General features: G+C 40.4%; 1 protein-coding gene across 16 annotated transcripts in view; it reads left to right on the top strand.

Moving 5' to 3' along the window:
* GK (glycerol kinase) overlaps nucleotides 1–22739 on the top strand; it is a 75569-nt gene that overhangs the window by 35874 nt on the left and 16956 nt on the right. For 5 of the 16 annotated variants that reach the window (XR_008330244.1, XM_053386992.1, XM_053386993.1 and 2 more), the window contains exons 1-3: nucleotides 8025–8255; nucleotides 21514–22236; nucleotides 22564–22682. Coding sequence is in view for 15 of the 16 variants with exons in the window: in XM_053386992.1 (XP_053242967.1) it covers nucleotides 21558–22236; nucleotides 22564–22682 (798 nt within the window). In the remaining variant the exon portion in view is untranslated. The other 11 variants (XM_053386996.1, XM_053386999.1, XM_053387004.1 and 8 more) reach the window with 9 other exon arrangements.

The following is a 22739-nucleotide window of genomic DNA, read 5'->3' as shown; positions in this document are numbered from 1 at the left end:
ATGAGACTTGTGCAGGAGAAGTTGCCACTGGATTTTTGCCTCTGAATATCAGACCCATCTTTTGTATTCTTTACTACAATCAAATCTTGAGGCTATGTTCCAAAAGATTTGAGAGAGACTGGACTAAGCCCTAATTGTTCTTTGTATTGTGTTTGCCTCTCTCTACAGAGGTGATACCCATATGAAGACTTTCCTCTTCTTTCTCCACACACACCCCCAAAAAAGAGAAAGAGAGAACTGCCTTTAGCTAAACCTCTCCTCAAAAAGTAATCATAAACATTGCATTTTTTTTCCAGCAAGAAGTATTCAACACCTGACAATATGTTTTCTATTTAAGGTAATTGCAAATGAGGCTCCTTAATGGATTTCCAGGAGATTGCAGCATCCGAAGAGAATCTGGTGCTCTCTTCCAATGTCATGGGATTGTTTTGACTTGGTTAATTGTCAAAATAACATGAATATATAGGAGAGGACTTGAACGTGGAATGAGGAACACACACAACATTGCTGCCCCATGTTCCCTACTTAAATGTACACTGGGATGCAAACCTTTCGTTAACTTCCTCCACCATAATCACCTGTTTTATACATTTCGACATGGGAAATTGCCACAAAGAAAAGGGTTGTATTATTGTCAACTGTACGGTTCAAAAACTTGGCACAGTATGCACATCTGCAAAGTCATGATGGCTTTTTCCATTTCCTAGAAAATTGCCCATAATGGTGTCTGCCAGTGCTATCTCTCTAGTGACCAATGGAGCAACGCCTGTCTGTATCGTCATCACTTTAGACTCTTCCAATATTGAAGCGGTTAATGGTGCTTTTTCCTTACACTAAAACCTGAATAACTGATTTATTCTCTTCTGTTCATGTGCATTGTCCATCAGTAATGAGGACCCTAAATCCTGAAAGTGCCACAAGTTAATGAACAATATTATTTTTCCAAACGTGTATTTAAGATTTAAATATATGTGCTTTCACTTATACATTAGCAAGCCAGAGACCTAAGCAGCAAAGAAGCTCCACATACAAAGTACTACGTTAAGGTGTAAAGATACAGATTAAATAGTTTTGGATGCACTTGTTATGTTTTCTTTGGGCAGCAGGTGCAGTCCAAATGAACCTTTCCATTGTTTGGATGTGTTGGAGCTGGTGGTGTAGGAATGGGAAAGTTCAGGACCAAAAGTTGCCTCTTAGCATAGCCACATTCTGGACAGTGGCAATTTTGTGTCTTGGGTGCAAGTGTAAGTTTTTAGGCATGAAAGCAAAAGCACTAGTTGCTAGCAAAAAACGTCAAAGCTAAACTGACACATTTTCAAGTGATCCATTCTACAATCTTTGGAGGGAATTGTTTCTTTTCTTAAAAAAAAATATCAGTAGAAACACCTGTCAGCTCACAACCTGGTTCCCTTTTCCGCCGTTACCATCATTGCCACCACCATCAGATTTTTCTCTGTATCCCTTTTGCTGAAATTGGAATGCTGTAGAGGAACAGAATAATGGAGTGGGAACTATATTAGAAAAGGCAAGCAAGGACAAATAACCCCTTCAAATCTTGAATGTAACAGGGTTTCATCAAAGGTCACTCTGGTCCTCCCAGATATGTCCCCCACATTATCTTTTTTTTTCTGCTGCCAATGCTGCCTGTAGCTGGAAGGAGTTTTGATTTCCACATCTCTGAAATGAATTGGACATAAGAACGTGTTGGATCCAGTCTGCCTTGTCCTTTGAGATGCCTCAGATTGCTGGAATGTACCCAAAAATGGCAGCAAAAAGTAGCTCCTATGTGGATAAATGACATAGCTTACTCCCTGCTATAAAATCTCCTGCAAAAGATTATTTTTGGTAAATAAAGAGGGCTTGGTGTAATCTTAACATGAAATTGCCTGATTTGAAAGTTTGATGTGTATTTCTAAGTATGTGCACTTAGGAGCCAAAGGGAATGTGCATGCTCAAATGGTTTCCATGTGTGTCTCATGTGACTTTGTCTTCACTCTTACAGAATATTTGTGTTTGATCACTTGGGAAATAACATTAAGCATTGGAAATTCAAAGGATTTTAGGTCTTTATAGGACACTTAATATCAATGCCTTTTCATTAAGTGCAATGAAAATCTAAAACAATGGTCTCTGAAGCTGCAGCACATTCTGCACTTGGTGTAAATTCTAGAATACTCTTGACAACGTTGTCCCTTAAATGTAGATTGGGTTTTAAATGTTTCAGCATGTTGATAAATGTAATGACAAAAGCAATTTGGAATATTGGTTTGTGTCAGAACTTCTGTACATGTGAACTTGGTAGTAGGATATGTAAAATTCCACGTCTTAGCCTTATAACTTGCACAGGCACAGTGTAGCTTGGACTGTATTTGGCAAGCCAAGGCTTTCCCCTGCTAGCACAGGGGACAGCCTTGTTCTCTTACAATGTATTCTGCTTATTTCCATGAGCTTAGCTTTCAGAGGAAAGTGGGAGGGGAGAGCTTGCAGGGGGCAGGTGTTTGGCAGGCTGAATAAACTGTATTTTTCCTAGGAAGCCAATGGAATGGACACAGACCTAGGGTGTTAAGTGTGTGATAACATTGGGTTTCAAAGATATGAGTTAAGTGCCAAATACTAACCCCTTTTTCCAAACAAATGATGAAACAGCAAACCATAAAGGAACCTGGAAATCACTTGTTTCTTGAGCTGCCTTCATATGTGTTTGGCTGATGCTTTGTTAAACAATGTGTGATGGGCAGTTTCAACTACAGTTGCTGGGGGGTATATAGGACATTAAATTATTTTTGTGAGATTATAATTACAGTTGCAATTTTGTAAAATGTACTTACTTTTTTTCTACAAAACAGAATTAAATTAACTGTTCACTTTTTGTGAATGGATTCTTGTGATTTCTTTCCCCTATATATTGTGACACCTTCAAATTTAAATGGGCACATGGAAAGTATGTAACAGCAACACTGGCTGGTTTTGCACTGCTGAGAATACATGTGACTTAAAATGACCTAAATCTTGTTTGCAATTATGTTTGCAATGGAAGCCACGAATAAATTTAAAATGAAATCTGATTCAAGTGTGTAAATGCTTTACTGTTTGTTGGTTTGTTGGTGGGAAACAAGCAAATTCTACTTCACAAAATCTCACCCTGGGATTCTGTTTTTCTTGCCTTAAAGCACGGGTAAGCAAATTAAGGCCCAGGGGCTGGATCTGACCCAATTGCCTTCTAAATCCGGCCCACGGAATGTCATGTTTTTACATGAGTAGAATGTGTGCTTTTATTTAAAATGCATCTCTGGGTTATTGTGGGGCATAGGAATTCGTTCATTTTTTTCCCCAAAATATAGTCTGGCCCCCCCACAAGTTCTGAGGGACAGTGGACCGGCTCCCTGCTAAGAAAAGTTTGCTGACCCCTGCCTTAATGTAACATGGCATGTTAACTTGTAAATCAATTTTATTTGTTTGTTTTCTTACCTAGCATTTCCAGAACTAAGATGGCAGCATGCCACCTCCGGTACATCAGAGTGTAGTAGCCATTCACTCCCCGCCCCCCGGTATATGATATGTCTTGCATATCTAGTTCAATAAGTTATAAATCAAAGAATTATAGCAGCACCATTAACATATTTTTAAAATAAGAAATATATTTGCTTGAATTGTTGCATTTCTATCTTAATAAGTTATTGGAACACTTCCAGTCAGTTACTGACTGGTGGTATTTAAAGTACAATCTTAATGCCTATTTTCTTGGGTGTAAGTTTTATTGTATCCAGTGGTAATTACTCCATATTAAGTGTCTTTTGTTGGTCAAGTATATAACCTATAAGTCTGGTTAAACCCCATGGAGCTCACCTCTGAGTAAACATGTGCGGGATTGTGCTGTTAAACTGTAAACCAGTATAGTACTGGCGAGTGTGCAAGCTCTTCTCTATATTTTATTTAAGTTTTGCTTCCAAACCACAACACTCCATTTGCATTTGAAATTCTCCACAGGGATAGTATCATCACCTCAAAGTGAGGATTACATAGACTTCAAAGAAATCGGTTAAAACCAGTTAAAACTGAAAGGTTCGTGAAATGGTAGGAGATGGTTTCATGGGCAAAGGATAGCCTAGCTGCTATATGCCCCTTGTCTTTTCAAAAGTGTCTGACTGTTCCTGTTTTACAGCTGGGTAAGAACCAGCCTGAAGACTAGTGTATTTAAATAATAAGAAAACTTGGAACATCACAAGCTTTTATGGAGATAGGAAACAGATTCCCAGTCTTGACTGCTAGCTTGTTTTTTGGCTTTTGCACTACAAGCCTGTGGTGAGCAGGTGCATTTACTGATAAGACTCTATGGATTCTCTTTGTTTGATTTATGACTCTTTGTTGAGGTGGTGGTAGTTTTCTTCCTATTTGGCCTGTACCAAACAGGGTTTAATAAAACTGCATATATGACTAAGTTTTGCGGAGTGGAGCAGGGAGGGGGGAACTAGAAAATTTGTCACCAAACCTTTCAAGCTATTAAGGAAATACTTTTGTTGTTAAAACTCCTATTTGATCAGCTGTGGAATTAGTCTTCTGAGGCCCTCATAGCACATGTTGTTATTTGAACAAACTGTGTTTTGCACAAAATCATTTGCACAGATGTTTATTTCTAGTAGCTGCAACTGTGCTTTGCTTCCTTGATAGCATTTTCCAGTACTGCTTGAATTAGCCCTGAGTAAATGTCATAAGCAACTTTTCTCTTTTCATGTAAATGAGCATGTGCACAAACTATTCCACAATATAATGAGCCTTGGTTGCTCTGCAAGTTCTTTTTTTAATTTTGTTTTGAAAGACCCAACACATTATATTTTCTGCATGAAAGAATTGAGTTTTATAAGCAGCATTGTGTAAGCTGGAAATTACCAGATGTTTATAATTAAGATGAAAAAAACATTTATATTTTCCATGTAAAACCTAATTAAATGCCTTGCCATCAGAAGCTCTCTCACTATACTTCAGAAGCAGTGTATGAAATGTGATTCCCCTCGCTGCCCTCCCAAAACCCAGGCTTGTCTTTTAGCTAAAAAGGGGCAGGTGTCTCATAAAATAATTAAAAATTGGTACATCACCATTTGGCTCAAAAAGAATAAAATACAATTGCCAACTGTTTAAACACATTAAGAATAAAATGCCAAGATTCAATTTCTCTTAGTGGCCAGTTCCAGTTTCTTACAAATACTCTTTAAAATGCTCAAAAATCAGCATAATGGGAGCAGGTACCTTTAGCTGGGTTAGATAGCTCCTCAGTGTTTCATCTGGAAGATTCTACTTTTTTAAAAAAAAAAAAAGAAGAAGACCTGCTTCTGTTGGAGTAATAGTGTTTGGTACTTTTAAAAACAAGTTTTTTATCTTTTCAACTCTGCTGTATTAGAGAACCCTAGATCTCAAGTATTCGTCTATTCATAATAGTAGCTGGTTATTCCACCCACTTTCCTGCCCCGTCGCCCCCTCCACCCCTAAGCTATTTCATAAAAACAATTGCTCATATTAAATTCAGGTCTGCATCCGTTCAAAAGCAGCTAGAGGAAATATGAAAATGAAGTAGGGAGAAAGAAAATGGAGCATGGTTAGATGGAAGCTTGTAATAATGCCTTATTCTATGCTGCTTTCTACTTGCTAAAACTTCTGCACACACCTGAATTCTCTGCGAATGGTATTGTTACATGCCACCACAAGCAGTGCACAATTCCAGGTATCCAGGTGCTTACCCATGGTTCATGTTTCCTTTGGAAATGAGGCACAGTGGTGTCTTTATGATACATGGTTTATTTACACATATATACAATCTGAGCCTATGATTGAGGGGTTCAAAGCATTACACTCCAATAGGTTCTTGCTTCTCCTAAGGTGGTAGCCCAGGATTCAAACTCTCAGCCCACATTGTGCCCTGACCTCACCTTCTCCATATTGTCGCTGCAGACTGAAACCTCTTTTCCCTAGCTCACATGAAGCGGAAATATAATCCTAAACCTATTACTACTGGCCTTTGTCACTGCTAACTAACACAGAGCTCAGGAAGGGGTGAATCTCACAGGGAGATCAAGTTAATTAAGAATGCTTAACTTTGGCTGAAGTGCATTCACAAATAGTTTCTTAGAAATATGGACATGTAAAGGTTTATACTTGAGACACAGATATGGCTGGATTCTATATCTCAACAGAAAAAAACATTATTATTCTAAGCAGATTCTATATTTGTTCTTAGGAATCATTTTAAACACTGCAGAACTACATGCAAAAAATGTATGACTCCCAAAACCAGAAGAAAGTTCTAATTGCATGTATTTATCAAATTACCAAGTAATTGTACTGCTGCATGAGTTTTAATTAAAATACATTTCTCTGCATAAAAATATAAAGGATTAAGTGGGACCTTATAATTAAATCTCTATGGAGTAATTGTAATAGAAAATGCCAATGTTTAACTTGCATTAATTGTTTAATACAGCTTGGCCTCACCTTCTTGGCAAAGTTAGTTGATGGAGAAGGAACATTATTTAGGAGTGGCATAAAGAAAAATAATGCTGCAACTGAAGCTTCTTTCTGAAGGAATAGCTATTATTCATTCACTTCACACTGAGCAACTGATTAACAAAATATATTACCCCTGTTTTGAGAGAAATGAAGGTAATGTGCTCTCAGCAGTAGGCAGCAGCTGTACTGTAGTAATAATAAACTTGAACATGGTGATATCATTGACTGCAAGTTATTTACAGATGTGATGAAATGAATTATTGTAGAGAACTGAAACTTGACAAATCCTCTGCATTTCTGAATTAAACAAATGTGGGTATGAGATGTGAAATTCAAGGGAGAGGAAGGAAAGAAGACAAGGTACAACTGGTGGTCCATAGTAAACCAGTGCTCTGACTTTCAAGCAAATGGATCTATATAATCAGTCTACATGTTAGAAAATTTATTAGCTTTATTGCATTTATGGAAGGTCACCACATATGCTGCCAGCTGAGTCATAAGATGTTTATCCACCATGAGTGGCCTTAGAAGCCAGTTAAATTGTCTGTCAAATTCCAAAGGACTTGGAACACAATTTAATACAACATTAACGTCTGCAAATCTCAAGGTGTCCTAAACCATATTTATGTCACTGATGAGCTCTGAACAAAAGATTGTGACTTTAAAACAGGACCAAATCATTTGACAGAGCATAAATGACAGTGCTAGTGAGCCTTTTCTTAGGAAGACATCATGGAGACCAATAAGCTTCAGAGCCAAAGTGTATTGACTGCCTTTCAGTTCAGGCATCCTGGGCAGGTTCCATTTTCATTTACAGATTATGTGTGTCCTTACTGATGCAAAATAATAAATGAGTCAGCACTGTATATCCTCACTGCTAAAAATACATTCAAAGTTACACATCTGACCTCATTTCAGGTGGTGTTTTGGAGTAGGGGGAAAGTCAAGCCAAATCTGCTAATCTGCTTCTATAACGCTACTAAGGAAAATGAAACTCGGTCAATGAAGAAAACAAATCAAATATATTGGCCAATCACGAAATGATGCCATGACAAGAATTCAAACAATAAGACTGGATAAAAACACCTAATGTACAAATAATCTCAGTAATTGCAGGACTAAACCATTATTGGGTCATATGTGTGGAAGGAAGGCATTTGAGTAAACGGTTTCTGAAATCCATTTTTACACATAGGATGTGACGGTTCTCCTTAACGTTGGGTTGTATTTTTTAAATTTTTGCTTGGTAACCTTATGAGGGCGCTTAAGACTATGCAGAGACTCTTCCTCCGAATAACCTCTACAGAAGCATCTCTCCGGTGATGCGTTTCCTCGTGTGAGAGAAAGCTAACAAAAGGAAAAAACCAACCACCGCCATTGGGGCAGTAGCTGTTTTTGTGAAGAGCAGCGAGGAGCTTTTGTGAAAAGCCGGCGAAGCGGGCATTATTATTAGCTTGGCCCCCGGCCATCCCGAGGGAGCGCGTGCGAGCAGGGAGGCGCAGGCTGCGTCGCCACAGCAGGTGAACAAGCCGCCTCGGCCTTTCCTTCCAGCCAAGGGGAACTGGGGGCTAAGCCATGATGCTTTCAGAAAGCCGCCAGCTTGAGCGGCGAGAAAAGCAAGCGCCGACCTGCTTTTGTCCTTCGGTATAGCAGCAGCTCGGCACCGGCCCTGGTCTTTCCTCCTCCTCCCCGGGCGTCAGGCCGCGCGCGCCGCAAAAGGCGCATCAAAATGGGGAGAGTTGGAGGAAAATCAGAGGGTGAGTAGAAAAGGTCGCCGCCGGGAGCCTCCCAGAGTAAAAAAAAGGCGGGAAGGGAGAAGGTGGCGGAGAAATGGGGAAACCGACAGAGCAATCCTCGGCTTGTTTACTGGGAAGGAAAGAAGGGGGCGTTTTCGGAGGGGCTTTGCTCCCGTGTAAATGGAGACGAGATTGCAGGCTCGGGCTTCCGCGCTCTGCCTCGCTAGCTAATTCGCGTGTTGCTCTCAGACGCGGCCGGACTGGATGCGGTAGGAAAACCAGCCCAGCGGGAGGAAATAGCCCTTCCCCTCACTCGAAAGCTGCAGCTTCCCGCGAGGAGGGGGCGAAGCAGGTCGGCGACTCCCCTGCGATCCTTGCCGAAGCATTGATGGCGCAGGGAGTTATGGGGTGGGAGCGGAGCGGAGGGTTTAATGCGGCAGCAATAGCGAACGAGAATGGTCACGGTGATTTCCTCTGCGTCTAACAGCTTCATACCTGGTTGCATTGAGGGTATTAGTATTATTATGCTCCTCTTCCAGGTTGTATTTGATGCAGTAATTATAATGAAAGCCTCTTCGGGTCCCTTAAACACATTATCCACAAGGTGGCTCCTTGCATTTTGTATCTCTCTTTAAAAAAAGAAAAAAAGTTGTGCGAAACATCCTAGCAAGTTAAAAACCGTATAGCCAGCAGGATTGACAACACAGTATTCAAACGCACCTGCTAGCGTAATAACTTTGTGCTGCAAAGAAATGGTAGCTCTGAAATAAAGTGGGATTTGGGGTGTTTGTTTTCAGGGATGTTGAAACTTTGGTTTGGCTGCTGCGTTTCCCTCGTGTTGGGGTGGCACTTAGGGTGCTTAGAAGGATGTTTCTCTGCTATTGTTGAATGGTCCTGAGCCCAAATGGAGTAATTGGAGTGCTTGATGTTAAAGGAGAACATAAATACAGCAGGCATTGTGGAAACCTGGTAGAATGAAGGGTGAGATATGGTCATCTCTAGATAAAAATGCTATATAGCAGTGGCGACTTAACTTTTTTCGGCTTGAAAGCCGCATTCACTGTATGCCAGCCCTCTGAGGGCCACATGCCACTGGTGGGCATGGCCAAAGCAAAAGTGGGTGTTGTTAAAGCAGGCATCCACCCCCCCATCTCACAAACAGCATATACACTCGCCACAGATACCACACACAGAGAGATCTGAGGGGGGCATTCAAAAGGCTTTCTTCCCTGCCCAGTGCGCACTACCCCTTCTTGCAAGGCGGGGTATACTGGGTTAGAGAGGTGAGGGACTTTTATCCAGCGGTGGGGGGGTGGCTGCAAGGATTGCCAGTAAACAGGGTCAAGGATGACCAACCATCGCAATGGCTTAGTGTGCCTGATCTGGGTTGCAGATTTGCTATGTCTGCTTTACAAGAAGGATAGGGGAGGGAGTGGTGTCACTCTATAGTTCAAGGATATAGTGTCAAATAAATTGAGAGGAATCTCAGTTTTACTTTACCCTTACCCTGTTTTTCATGTAATTATCTCCTAAAACATCTCACATCAATTAAAAAACAGACAGGCGCAGTGCCATCAGGCTTACAAAGAAGCACAAGAGAAGTGGAAAGCAAAGGTAGAGGAGATATATCAGTTCTTTGAGGCCAAAACAAAGAGACGAGCAGGCATTTATATCCATTGGGGCTAGGATGATCTTTCCTTGAAGGCATTATTGCTTGAGTTGGCAGCTCTTTTTTTAATTTCTTTTTTGACCAGCTGATGGAGCCAGCACGCCCTTTCCCCCATGCTTCTGCACAAACATGTAACTAAAATGATTAAGGGGCCGGATGGAGCAAAGAGCAGCTCCTCTTTGCAGAATGGTTGCAAAGTTTGGGCTTTTTAGATTAGAAAATATTAAAGCAATGTATAAAATCAGGCACCATCTGGAAATCCATTCGCATAATTATAGAATCTGATATTATCCAATGGTTCCAGATGCTGGAAGATTCAGGACAAGACCCAAGGAAGTACATATCGCATAGCACGTAATTAAGCTATGGACATAGCGATGCCACCAACTAGGATGACTTTAACATAGAATCATAGAATCATAGAGTTGGAAGAGAGCACAAGGGCCATCGAGTCCAACCCCCTGCCAAGCAGGAAACACCATCAGAGCACTCCTGACATATGGTTGTCAAGCCTCTGCTTAAAGACCTCCAAAGAAGGAGATTCCACCACACTCCTTGGCAGCAAATTCCACTGTCGAACAGCTCTTACTGTCAGGAAGTTCTTCCTAATGTTTAGGTGGAATCTTCTTTCTTGTAGTTTGGATCCATTGCTCCGTGTCCGTTTCTCTGGAGCAGCAGAAAACAACCTTTCTCCCTCCTTTATGTGACATCCTTTTATATATTTGAACAGGGGATTAGACAAATTCGTGGACTATATACTGCATCTGGTATCAAAAGCAGTATGCCTCTAAAATACCAGTTACTGAGGAACACCAGCAGGCGAGTGCTAGTGCTATTGTACGTATGTGCTGCTGGTGGGCTTCTCATAGGTGTCTGGTTGGTCATTTTAGGAAGACAACGCTAGGCTGAACGGGCGTCTAGTCTGATCCCACTGGATTCTTCTTCTGTCTGAACAAAATAGAGTGAAACTTTAAAAAGTATATATAGACATCTGTTCACAGTTTGGGAATGACATTGCTGGGTGACATTTATTGGGTGTGTGGGTGTTTGTGTATAAAGCTAAGAAATAATCTTTTCCCTCTTTTTTTGATTCTCCAAAGTAGATTTTGGAAGGAAATTTCAGAAAGCCATTTTTATTCTCTTAAATACATAAAGAATTCTACAAATAACCCATACCTTCCTAATTGCCCTCTGCTATCCAGTGCCATTATAATCAATGTGAGTTTTGTTTGTTAATTAATTAATTAATTTCTATACTGAGTATCACAGGATGGTTTACAATATAAAAACACAAAAATACATGTTGACTTCCCAGGGAAGTATTCACTCAGCCATTGACGCCTGTAAAGCTGTGCCTTGATTCTGATTTCATCACACCCTGGATTTCAAAATATATTGAATGTCATATTTGTCCATGATTTATGATGTTTTAACAAGTTTGTATGGCTTCTGACTAGATTTACAGTAAGCTTCTTTATCAGTTTCTGTCAAATTGCGATGTGAATTTAAAATTCAATATGGGAATTACGAAAAGTGATTAAGGAAAGCAGTCCCAAGCCAGTACCAAATAATGTGGCAAACTACTGCTGAGAGACAATTCTGATGAGCTTATTACTATTCTTAGCCCTGATTAGCCCACAGTAATAATCCACTAGCACCAGTTGAACTCTTCCAGTAAAACCTTCTGTATGGGTGTTGATGCCAAAGCATATTACAGTGCCAACTCTCAGGGGTCAAGGTCCCTTCAGCCCCCCCCCCCCGAAATATTTGAGGAGGCCAGGGCCTCACAAATTTGATAGGCATTGCCATTCAAATGGTGTGCATGCACTGTGTCATGTGGTCGATTATGCAAGGTGATGCTTACCTGCCCCCCCCGTCCCCCAGTATTTTATTTCTGTGGGATGATGTTTGTTTGTTATTAAGAAGTCTGAGAAAGACCTCCTACACAGTTTTGAATAATTAAACATTACTGCTACCACACTAATTTAGAAGCCTTTTCAGCTGCAATAATATAAATAAACAGCCTGAAATCCAGGTCACTAAATAATCAATATGACTTTTTAAACTTTGGACAGCGCTGCACACACAAGCCGCACCTCCAACTTCCCTAGGTATGCTTCTCTTTTAGATGTCTGCAGAGGTCTGTTTTGTTATAAAGCTACTCATGGCCAGAGGTCTGCCTTATCAGGAATTCCAGTCATGGGGAGGTTTCTAAGTGTGTTCAACCAAAAATGCTTGGAAATCCTTGCATGCAAGCTTCAGCCTCCACCTGCAATCTAAGGCATTGCATGTTCAGATTCTAATATCTGCTTCAATATCTGAAGCAATATGTGGATATACTTGAAAAACTAGATGAGATTTTGATTTTAAGAAAGGTTTCAGAGGTAATAAATGTTTCAGAGGCTTTAAATGCTGGGAGGCTTTAAATCAATAATGGAAGAGACAGCAAAATAATTCTATAGCTGTCAAGTTGATGGTCAAATGCTCTATGCAAAGGGACCACAAACTGCTCATTGGAGAACTAAAATTGCTTTTAAAAATGTTTATATTGGGGAAAATGAAAGCAAAAGGAAGAAAATAAACATTCAGGTAACCTCCTGTATAACTATTCCAATGGAATGAAAATTCTGTGCACTGTTTAAAGGAAAAGCGCTTCAAATTGCTTAGCAACAATCATCTAATTTCTCCCTCTTACGTACAGAGTGGATATATCTGTACACTATATAGTGGTTTCTGGAAAGTGAACATCTTCCAGCTCAGTACATTTTTCATATCCTGTTAAATAAGTTCTATTTTTAAACTTTCATTAAGCAAATCTATAATCCACTCGCATTCATATCTCCACAGAATAAAGCATAAAAAGAAATATGAATATGTGTAGGCAGCTGCCTTAGGTACTGTAACTAGGGATAATGCCTTTGTTTGCCTCAGAATTCTGAAATATATGCCAAAGTAAAACCCAGGCCCCTAAATCCAGATTTATCTTTTTTCTTGGTGAATTCTTCTCCAATATGTGTGCTGCTTTGTTGGAGAAGGTTTCAGTGTGTAAATATTAATTGATGACTTGAATAATTTACTGAACATATGGCAAGCCTATGGGCATACTGAGAATTACCTGATCCATTGCATTGTTCAATATTGCGGCATATGAAATTGAGCTGTCAGATATTGTTTAATTAACCTTCACTTCCTTTTTTCACTTCAAAACATATTTATCCCTCAGGCCTTTGGTTCTGTTACAGTTTTGTCACCTCCTGACTTCATTTTATGTGTTTTTTTCCTTATTCTTCTCTTGTGTCATACATCACTGCAGATAGATGAGCATTGTGTTACAACCAGCTTCTGCAGGTGCAACCTTTCAGATTACACAGAAGTCTTTGTCAGTAAGAATGGAAAGAAGGTTAATTCTCAATATGTATATTGCATATCTGCTGCTTTTAGATGATTTGAATAATAAATATACCCAAATTCCTTCTCCTGGTCATAACAAGATCCCAATTCTCCAGAAAGTTTCATTTTGCATGGAGAAAAAAACACATTTTATATCATTGTTCTTTTTCTTTACAAACCTCTCATTAAGGGCTTTCACTGTGTTAATTTATATCTGAGGAAGCTTTTAAATTTTCCTTCTCTCATTCATGTTCTGAAAGCATACAGTTGAATCCTATAGATGCCTTCTACTCACAGATAAGTCTCTTGGAGTTTAATGGGACTTTCTTACATATACAGTCATACCTCGGGTTAAAGTCGCTTCAGGTTGAGTGTTTTCAGGTTGCGTTCCAAGGCGACCCAGAAGTAACGGAACGGGTCGCTTCCGGGTTTTACCACTCGCGCATGCACTCAAAATGACGTCATGCGCAGAAGCGGTGAATCGCGACCCGCGCACGTGCAGATGTGGGTTGCGTTCTGCTCAGGATGTGAACGGGGCTCCGGAACGGATCCCGTTCGCATCCAGAGGTACCACTGTATATATTGCAGTGTACCATAGCTCCGCCCTCAAATTTAAATCTTGCTTTTAAAAACACTATTTTAAAAATTATGCAGAATTTGGATCAATGAGCTTGAATATTCAGAACATTTTTAATTCCCCAAAACTGAGAAGACCCTTTCATAAGTCTTTAATATCCAAAAAAGGGAACAGACTCTCCAGTATCGTACTCTCCAATGTATGAAAGCAGAGTTTCTAATGTGGCTAACAGAGAGCTAACTACTAACAAAATAATTAGCATGACAGTTGCAAACTGTAGGCTAGAACCATAGTTAACCTTTAGCTCATCTAGAATTGTGTGATTTGATACCTGCCCGGAATGAATTTAAAACATGTGCAATATAAGTAACCTTGCAGTAGGTATAAGTTGAGAATTGCCTTTTTCATTCTCTTGGGCAGAAAAAGGCACAAAATGGAAAAAGCACTGACTTTTGGCTGAGAATGAAGAATGCAAGCACACTGTGACTGCCCTCCTGATTCTCTTCCTTTAGCCACAGCTTGAAGTTACATTCACCTGACATTATATATGACACTGGGCCCAGGAAAAGTGAGTATAGTTTGCCCACAGTGCCTTGGTGGGCCAAACACAGAGCCCTGGTGGGCATAATTAGATCCATGGGCCAAAGTTTTCCCGCAGCTGTTGAAAACCGTGGGTGGGTATCATAGCTGTCAAGTGTCCCTTATTTGAAGGGACAGTCCCTTATTCCAGCGCCATGTCCCGCTGCTGTCCCTTATTGATGGATGTCCCTTAAATGTCCCTTAAATGATATCCCTTAAATTTCAAAGGAAGCAGCTCCTCTCCCTCCCTCCCTCCCTCCCTGCCGGCCAGGGAGGAGGGAGGCTCCAACTGTGTTGCTTGGCTGTGTTGCTCACCCAATAAGAAGTCTAAGAACGACTGGGGGGTGGAGCTTGCATGCCTTGTGTGTGGCTAGTTAATGCAAGCTGAGGGGTTTTTTGAATGCTGGACGCCATTTTGTTGCACGTGCTGCTGCAAACTTTGCAGTGCAAAGCCAGGCCGGGGAGCCATCTTAAGTTGAGGCTGCATAGGCCTTGTGGTGCATGTGATTCAGATTCTATTCAGTTGAACCTCTGGTTACAAAGTTGGTTGGACAGTGTTCTCGAAGCTACCAAGCATGAGTTTGACCAGACTGCAGGAGGACAGGAAGACTGGAGTGCCTGGAACAGGTGAGGCTGCAGGTCCCTTATTTTGGCTGCTGGTCCCTTATTTTCAAATCTGTAAGTTGACAGCTATGGTGGGTATTGTGGTCACTTTTGTACACAAAGTGCAAGCATGCAAACTTCCCTTTCCTGATATGTTCAGAAGGTTTTTTTCCAGTGGGTGATTATTAGTTCCTGTGGTAGTTTATACTTATCAGTGACAGCTGGTCTCTGTTGGGCCTAGTGATTTCTATTGAAGAATAATCCTAGCATGTAGAAGTTTTACTCAACAGTGGATGGTAATATCTTTCCTTAGAAATTAGTCAGAAATCATATGCACTATTTCACAAAATGAACAAAGACTGCAGCCTTCTACTCTCTTATCTGAGGGTAGTAAGCCTTATTGAACTCAATGGAGGTTACTTCTGAGTAGGCTCAGTAAATTTATTTGTACCTGTTTGTTGAAGGCGGGAGGGGGGAGAGTTACATTTCTGCATTTCGTTTCCCTCTGACTTCACTGTTTACAATAAGCATCCGGTAAATTCTGGGGTGATGATAATATTAATGATCACCCAACATTTATATAACATGGATATCTATGCTTACAGTATCAGAGACAGTAGACCTTGCTCCCTCTTTTTCTACATACACCTACGCTTTTAAGAGCTGCGGGAGAAGCAGATACTCAACATATACCTTACCCAAGAATGGAAATTTTGGAGTCTGCTGCCCTCAAAGTCTATGAAAATGCTTCATTCTATAAGTCAATATGAAAAGCGCACTACATTTTCAACAGCCAAACTAAATTGTAACCACATATTAGTAAAAAAAATAATAGGGCTGCTACTGCAGGTTGTATTATTGTTATTGTTGTTATTATTATTAAATTTAATTTGTATACAGCCCTATACCCACAGGTCTCAGGGCAGTTCACAGGATAACAGATTTCACAGATTGTAAATACTGAAAAGATTCTTGCCTTGTTGGCTCTCAAAACATGTTTCTGCAGCCTACAAAGAAGCAATTACCAGTGCACAGGCTCAGAACAGCAAAAGCATAATTCTTGTGACTGGCTCTGGGGGGCTGCTGTAGGTCCACCCTGACACCTTTGTTAATCTGACATGTCTTGATATGCTAATTGTGTGTCCTGATTGGGTAGTGCTGCCATCCAAGAGGAAGATAGAAATCTGGCCAAATTGAGGATCTAGCAGCCCTGGTAAAATGTGCCCCAACCTGGAGACAAGAGGTGGAGACCTGCTTGCATAGCAGTGCTTTGTGACTGGCTGCGCAGAAAGGCAATTTCCCCTTGGAATTGTTTCTGTCTTTGCAGTGAGCTAGGCAATCACCTCTCTGCTTAGCCACTTACAAGGTATAGATTTATGGTCTTTAAAGGGAATTTTGGGGGACAGATTTTGGTGGGACAGTGCACTGGTAGCCCTGTTTGAGAAACCGCTCCTTAGACATTCAATTTAAAGCATGCTTATGAGTATAACAAAGAATCAGAAACCACAATTAACATACATTCTTCATTTCCCGCAGTGGGCTCTGCAACCTTCTGTAGTCAATTTTGTTCTGTATTTTCCCATAACAGCCAGTAGCATTGTTAAACTGTTTGTGATAAATAGCTCCAGATGCTTTTAAATTAAAAGGACATTTTAGTTAAGCCTCTTCGGGGAGCAGTAAAAAAAAAAAGAACTGCATTTTACTTATTTGTCCTGTCACTACTACTTCCAGATGGCCTCGTCAACATCTGCTGCAATTGAGACATTTCACTGCAATAAAGATTAAATAGCTGTGTTGAATGGCCATTCTCTGAGGTTCAAGACTCTCTGCGTTTCTGGTAAATTCTATGCAAAATACAGAAAACGTGATACTTCAGAGTATAGTGAAAGGGTTTTGTGTGTCGCAATTTATCCATGACATCTTTCTATATGATTAATTTGCTGTGTGTACAACTGATGCTGTGTGCACTAGCTGTGGCAATCATGTTATGTTTCAAAGACTGAGGAAGGAAAATAAGCATGTCCCCCGTCCTTTCCCCCAAGGGAAGGGAGAGAGCGAGGAAGGGGAAAGGCCCCCCAGCAACACAGCGCCCCCCACCCAGTATGCAGCCAGAAGCAGCAAGGAAGGGAGGTGGCTTATATTCAGGTGCAGCTTATATTCGGGCCAATACGGTATATATAAACCCACCCACACCAACACACCCCAAAGAGCCTTACAAGTGACAAGTCAGTGGGGTTAATCCTCTACCAGTCATACCCAGATTATACTTCAACTTTTCCTTCATATCCACTTCAAATCATAGTCCCAAATATAAACTTTGGTGCCCTCTAAAATGTAACTATTTTAGTCTATTCCTCTTCCACTGGTGCGTGCAAACTTCAAAACTGGTCTTTAATGGCAGCCTCCTGTTTCTTTATTATGATCTCCCTTTGGAGAGTAATTTGGACTACATTTTCTGTAGCTGATGAAGAGGCCACTGTATGAAATACTCAACCTCAGGGTTTTTGTTTATTTGTTCTAAGGTAGGATTGGCTGTCTTGAGTGCATTTTCTTTGGTATACCACATTCATTTTGAATGCCTGTTCTCAGGCCTGCCTGATTTAAATATTTCCTTTATTGTTGGTTGTTTTAATCCTGTTGTTACCCCGGCTTGGGATATGAATATAAATAGCTAACTATATAGATAGATGTCCCTATTTGAGTCAAAATGCTTCAGAAGTTGGTTGGGGCAAGGATAATGCATCGGTAGCCTTATGTTGCTAAGAAATGCACTGTAAACAGAAAAAAACTGTTGAGTTACTACTTCTTCAAAGCTGGAAATTATCCATTTCCCCACTGCCTTATAACAGATTACTAGGAATACAAGGCTGATAGATCAGCATCTTTGTCCTGATTGACATTATTCCGGACAGGCTTGATGCCTGCCCCAAGTGGTTTCTGTTTTCCCACTACAAGTATTTAGTCTCTCTTTAAAGGGAAAATCATCTATCACCATGGATCCAGTATAATTTCCCTGCTGAGGAAAGTAATAAATTTGATTACCACAAGCTTTGCGACACCTTCCTGTTTATGGCTTTTCTTGAACCTCAAGGGAGTCCATGACTTTCACATGCAAATGGTGTGTCTGCACAAGGTTTTGTTTGTGTGCTCGAAGGGTATGATCTGAAGACACCTGAGGTTACTGCTTTGCTGGAGCTAAGCAGGGTTGGGTCGGGACTGCAGATAAAGGGATTGAAAATAAAACTGCCAATATTATAATGCTCTTACATTTTGAATACTGGGTACACATCTGGTCACCTAGTCACAAAAAAAGAAGATGTAGAAATGGAAAGGTTTCAGAAATGGGCAACCGAAATGATCAAGGGATCGGAGCATCTACCCTTTGAGAAAATGTTACAAAATTTGGGCTTTTTCCTTTAGGAAAAAGGCAAGCAGTGCATGATAGAGACTTCTTCACACAGGACATAGTTAAAGTATGGAATTTGCTTCCACAAGATGTAGTCATGGCCACTAACAGTGTCGGCTTTGAAAGAGGATCATGGGCATTCATGTGCAATGGTTGTTAGCTATGATGACTGTGTTCTACCTGTGTTTGATCAATGGTTACTAGCTATCTCCTCCTCCCACTGCTGGAGGCAGTATGCCTCTGAATATCAGTTGCTGGAAATCACAAGTGGGGAGATTGGAGTTGCAGTCAGGTCCTGCTTGTGGGCTTCCTATATGTTGGATGCACTGGGAATATGGAGCTAGGTGGTCCTTTGGCACGATCCAGAAGGCCTCTTCTTATGTTCTTGTGAAAGGCAGGATATGAATGCAAGAAAAACAAACAAACCCTACAAGCACAACCTGATCCACAGAGAGCAACAATCTTAAAAAGATATGCAGTGTTTCCTTTCTCATAAACAGCTTGCCATCAGTATGTACATTCCTCTGCGGAAGAGTCAGAAGCAAAGATCAGGAGCACTGAGGGGGGAAAAACACATCCAAGATTATTGCTGTGACCATACAGCTCTGACTCAGTTCCAAAGCTATCTGATCTGTGTAAGGCTCCACTGTTATGACAGTCAATACAAATGTAATAATCACAACTTCCCCGCCAAGTCATACAGGGAATTGTGGTGAGATGCTGATAATTCTTTTTAAAGGCCCTCACAGAACTACAAGTCCCATGGTTCACAGGAAAGGGGGGAATGACTAGTATAATTATGTCCTCAAAATTGTTGTGGGGAGAGGAGACTGATACTTGCACACCTGGGCTAGATCTCTTCTTGTACCTGTAATCTCAAACCCACCATAATTAATGGCAAGTCAACTAGTTTGCAAGCATTGTTGTATCTGATAACATAGGTTGTTGCTTGTGAGAGGAGAGCCCATGCTGCTATACACCATTAAATCTCTGAGCTGTCGTTTTTGCTACTTGAAACCCAGATGCTAGAACACTGGTATAACTTTCCTGATCCTCTGGGTAAGAACCCCTCTCCCCTAACATTCATTCCATTGGGAAACACTGTGCTCTCAACTTTTAAATTGGCAATAACTGCTACAAGCATTTTAATGCATTGAGACAGTGTAAAATTAGAAATGGGCTTTAAAACACAATTCTGCAGATCCGCAGTACGAAAGCTATATGACATGTAGAACAAATATTTTTCATTCTTTTGCATCTTCAATTAATTCACTATATATAAATATTATTCTACACAAAATAAAACTAGAAGCTAGTTCTTAGGTTGGGCTTTTATTTCATAGGGTAGGGTTCAGTTACAGAACTTAATTAATTAACTTAGTCATGTTCATTAATTTCAATGGGTCTGTACTGAACCCATAATAAGTATTCCGATTAAATAATTCAGGAGGTAAACGCAAGATGAACAACATTTATTCCCATTCATAAGTGAATATCCCATATTGGGTAAGGTAGTAGGGTGATAACAACCAACCTAAACAGCCATTAAAAGTTGCCTATGAAAGATTTGGAAAGATTGAGGGCGCAAGTGGAAAGGGACGAAAGAGGACCGGATGATTGGACAGTGTTCTCGAAGCTACTAACATGAGTTTGACCAAACTGCGGGAGACAGTGGAAGACAGGAGTGCCTGGCGTGCTCTGGTCCATGGGGTCATGAAGAGTCGGACATGACTAAACGGCTAAACGAAAACAACATGAAAGCCACAGCTTTTCTGGCATAGCCCTTGTTCTAGTTATAACCTCCAATTAAAAAATGAATATTTAGTTATTATTTTGTTTCACACAGTTAACCTCTGTGTTGAAAACACAGCATGAAATAAGTGTTCTAATGCTGAGATAATACTCTATGGGATATTAAATATTAAACTTCAATATTTCACCACAGAAAAGTATGCACTCCAACTGGATGTGTCTTTGCTGTCCATAATACTAAGCTTCATTAACTCTTTTAATTTACAGTAACATTCCCAAATGCACTTTAAAATGAGCATGAACTGTTACTGAATGCTCATAAAAAAATGCTCTTAATGTATATTAAGAAATAATTGCATAGACACAAATCATTAACAGTTAAGTCTTACTAAATATGTTTTAATATTACCACTCTCAGTTAATTTACACTGTCTTATTAAGTTGAGATAGCTACATTTAATGACAGCTAATGTGTTTTCAGATACTACCTAATTATAACCTTAAAAACAACACTTGCCCACCAAGCCACTTTGTAAGCAGTTCCCTGGTTGTGACATTTACTTGCATTTTGAAGGAAGGGCTAACCTCTGGCGGCAGCAGCAGCAGCGTCCTTGGTGTCTGCATTCATTCCATGGGGCATCATGCCCCAGCCTTTGTCAGCAGATAGCAAAAATAGCAGTTTCTAGCTGATTCAGTAGCTTCTGCCATACTTTCAGGGCAGATGCTGTCCCATGGCTACAGTGATGATGTACGGTTTAATATTCACATGAAACATAAGCATAGAAATGGAAAAACCCAATGAAAGTGATGAGTGGGGTTCTCTCCTGGGCCCATCATTGTTCAACAGCTTTATAAATGACTTGAGATGCTCATCAAATTTGCAGATGACTCCAACCTGGGAGGAGTAGCTAATGCCACAGAAGACAGAATTGGGATTCAACATTAATTTTATTTATTTATTTAATAAAATAAATAAAACATCAGCATGAGAAGGACATAAATATCCAATGGGAGATTAACAGATTAAAGGCACCCTCCTAAGACTAAAGAGGAAGAAAACTATTTTGAGAAGGAGTTTTACAATCTCTATGGCAGCACGTTAATGGAATTAGTCAGGAAGAGTGAAATATATTTCCCTTACATTTTTCCATATATTGTTTAATAATACACAAGCATAAAAACGCAATAGCAAGAAGCAGAGCAATTTCCCCACTTTTTCAAGATGCACAGTATGTCTGAAATATGTTTTGTATCTTTTAATGTCTGTGGGTTTGTTTTGTTCGTTTTTACTCTTTCTTGTTAGGGTTCGCAAAGAGCCATCAGAGTTGATGGGATCTGACGGTTACAATGGAGGCAACATCAAACGCAACCACAGAAAACTCTGATCTTGTGAACGGAGCTCATCTAGAGACAGATGATTGGTTGGCTTCTCCGAAAACTATCAGCGATGCTGAAGATGAAGCTACTGCGACGGAGAACATTCACACTGACACTGCAAAAGAACCACTAATGAAAGAGCCACTTGTGCTGATAACAGATTGGGATCCACGGGCTTTACCTAGCCAAGAGGAAGAATCCTTGAGACGCTCACGGTATAGGTTAGGAGGCTCTGCTGATAGCATATTATCTTTAACTTCTTCCCATTCTCTCCTACCTCTTGAATGGAAAATTTTGAGATCTAGTCAATCAGAGAGCACACTGGCACATTTTTCTGATGCCACTCTAGAAAACACAGAAGGAGGACATAAAGATTCATCAGACAATAACCAAGATGTTGTGGATGATATAATTGGAGATGAAGTTGCTTTCAAAGTATGTACTCGTATGCTCAACCATAGTTTAGGTGCTGCTTACACTGCAGATTCCAGGACAGCCTTTCCCGTAATACACAATGGATCACCCAGCCCTAAAGATGCAAACTACTCAAAGAAAACTTCAGATAGTTCACAGTGCAAACATATACTGCACCCAAGAACAGAAAAGTTTCCAGATGTTGGAATGCAAGTTAATCAAGCACATAACTCAGGTAACTAGGACAATCATGGGTGGGTGGTGGTTGTGACCCGGCGCGGTGGCTCCTTCACACACAACCCATCCACCTGGCCGCCATGGTGCGTTCTGGGGTTCCACCAGACCCAGATTTGAATTCTGAACCAATCCACATTGGCTTGGGGGGGGGACAGGGAGCAGACCTTGCTGCCATAGTCTCCACTCAGGTCTGCTCCCAGAACATTTAAGCAGGCCAGCTCCTAACTCAGGTAACTAGGACAATTAACTAGGTTCTTTGAATGAATGAATGAATGAACGAATGAACAATTCAGTCGTGTAATGTTCTTCACGTGTCCTTTTTCAGCAGCTGATAGAAAAGATTCAAGTTTGACTGACCAGCTTTGGACAGCTGCTGCATCAGCAAAGAACTTACATAATATCGCCGTGTCAAATGGTTGGGAAGGCAATTCTTATCATCACAAGGTATATAAAAAAAATTATTTTCTTTAGTGTCATATAAATTCAAATGTTACGTATGTT

This window comes from Podarcis raffonei, chromosome 4 (genome assembly GCF_027172205.1).
Source record: "Podarcis raffonei isolate rPodRaf1 chromosome 4, rPodRaf1.pri, whole genome shotgun sequence".
NCBI lineage: Eukaryota > Metazoa > Chordata > Lepidosauria > Squamata > Lacertidae > Podarcis > Podarcis raffonei.
The sequence above is the reverse complement of the archived record's forward strand: the minus strand, read 5'-3'. Positions and strand labels throughout refer to the sequence as shown.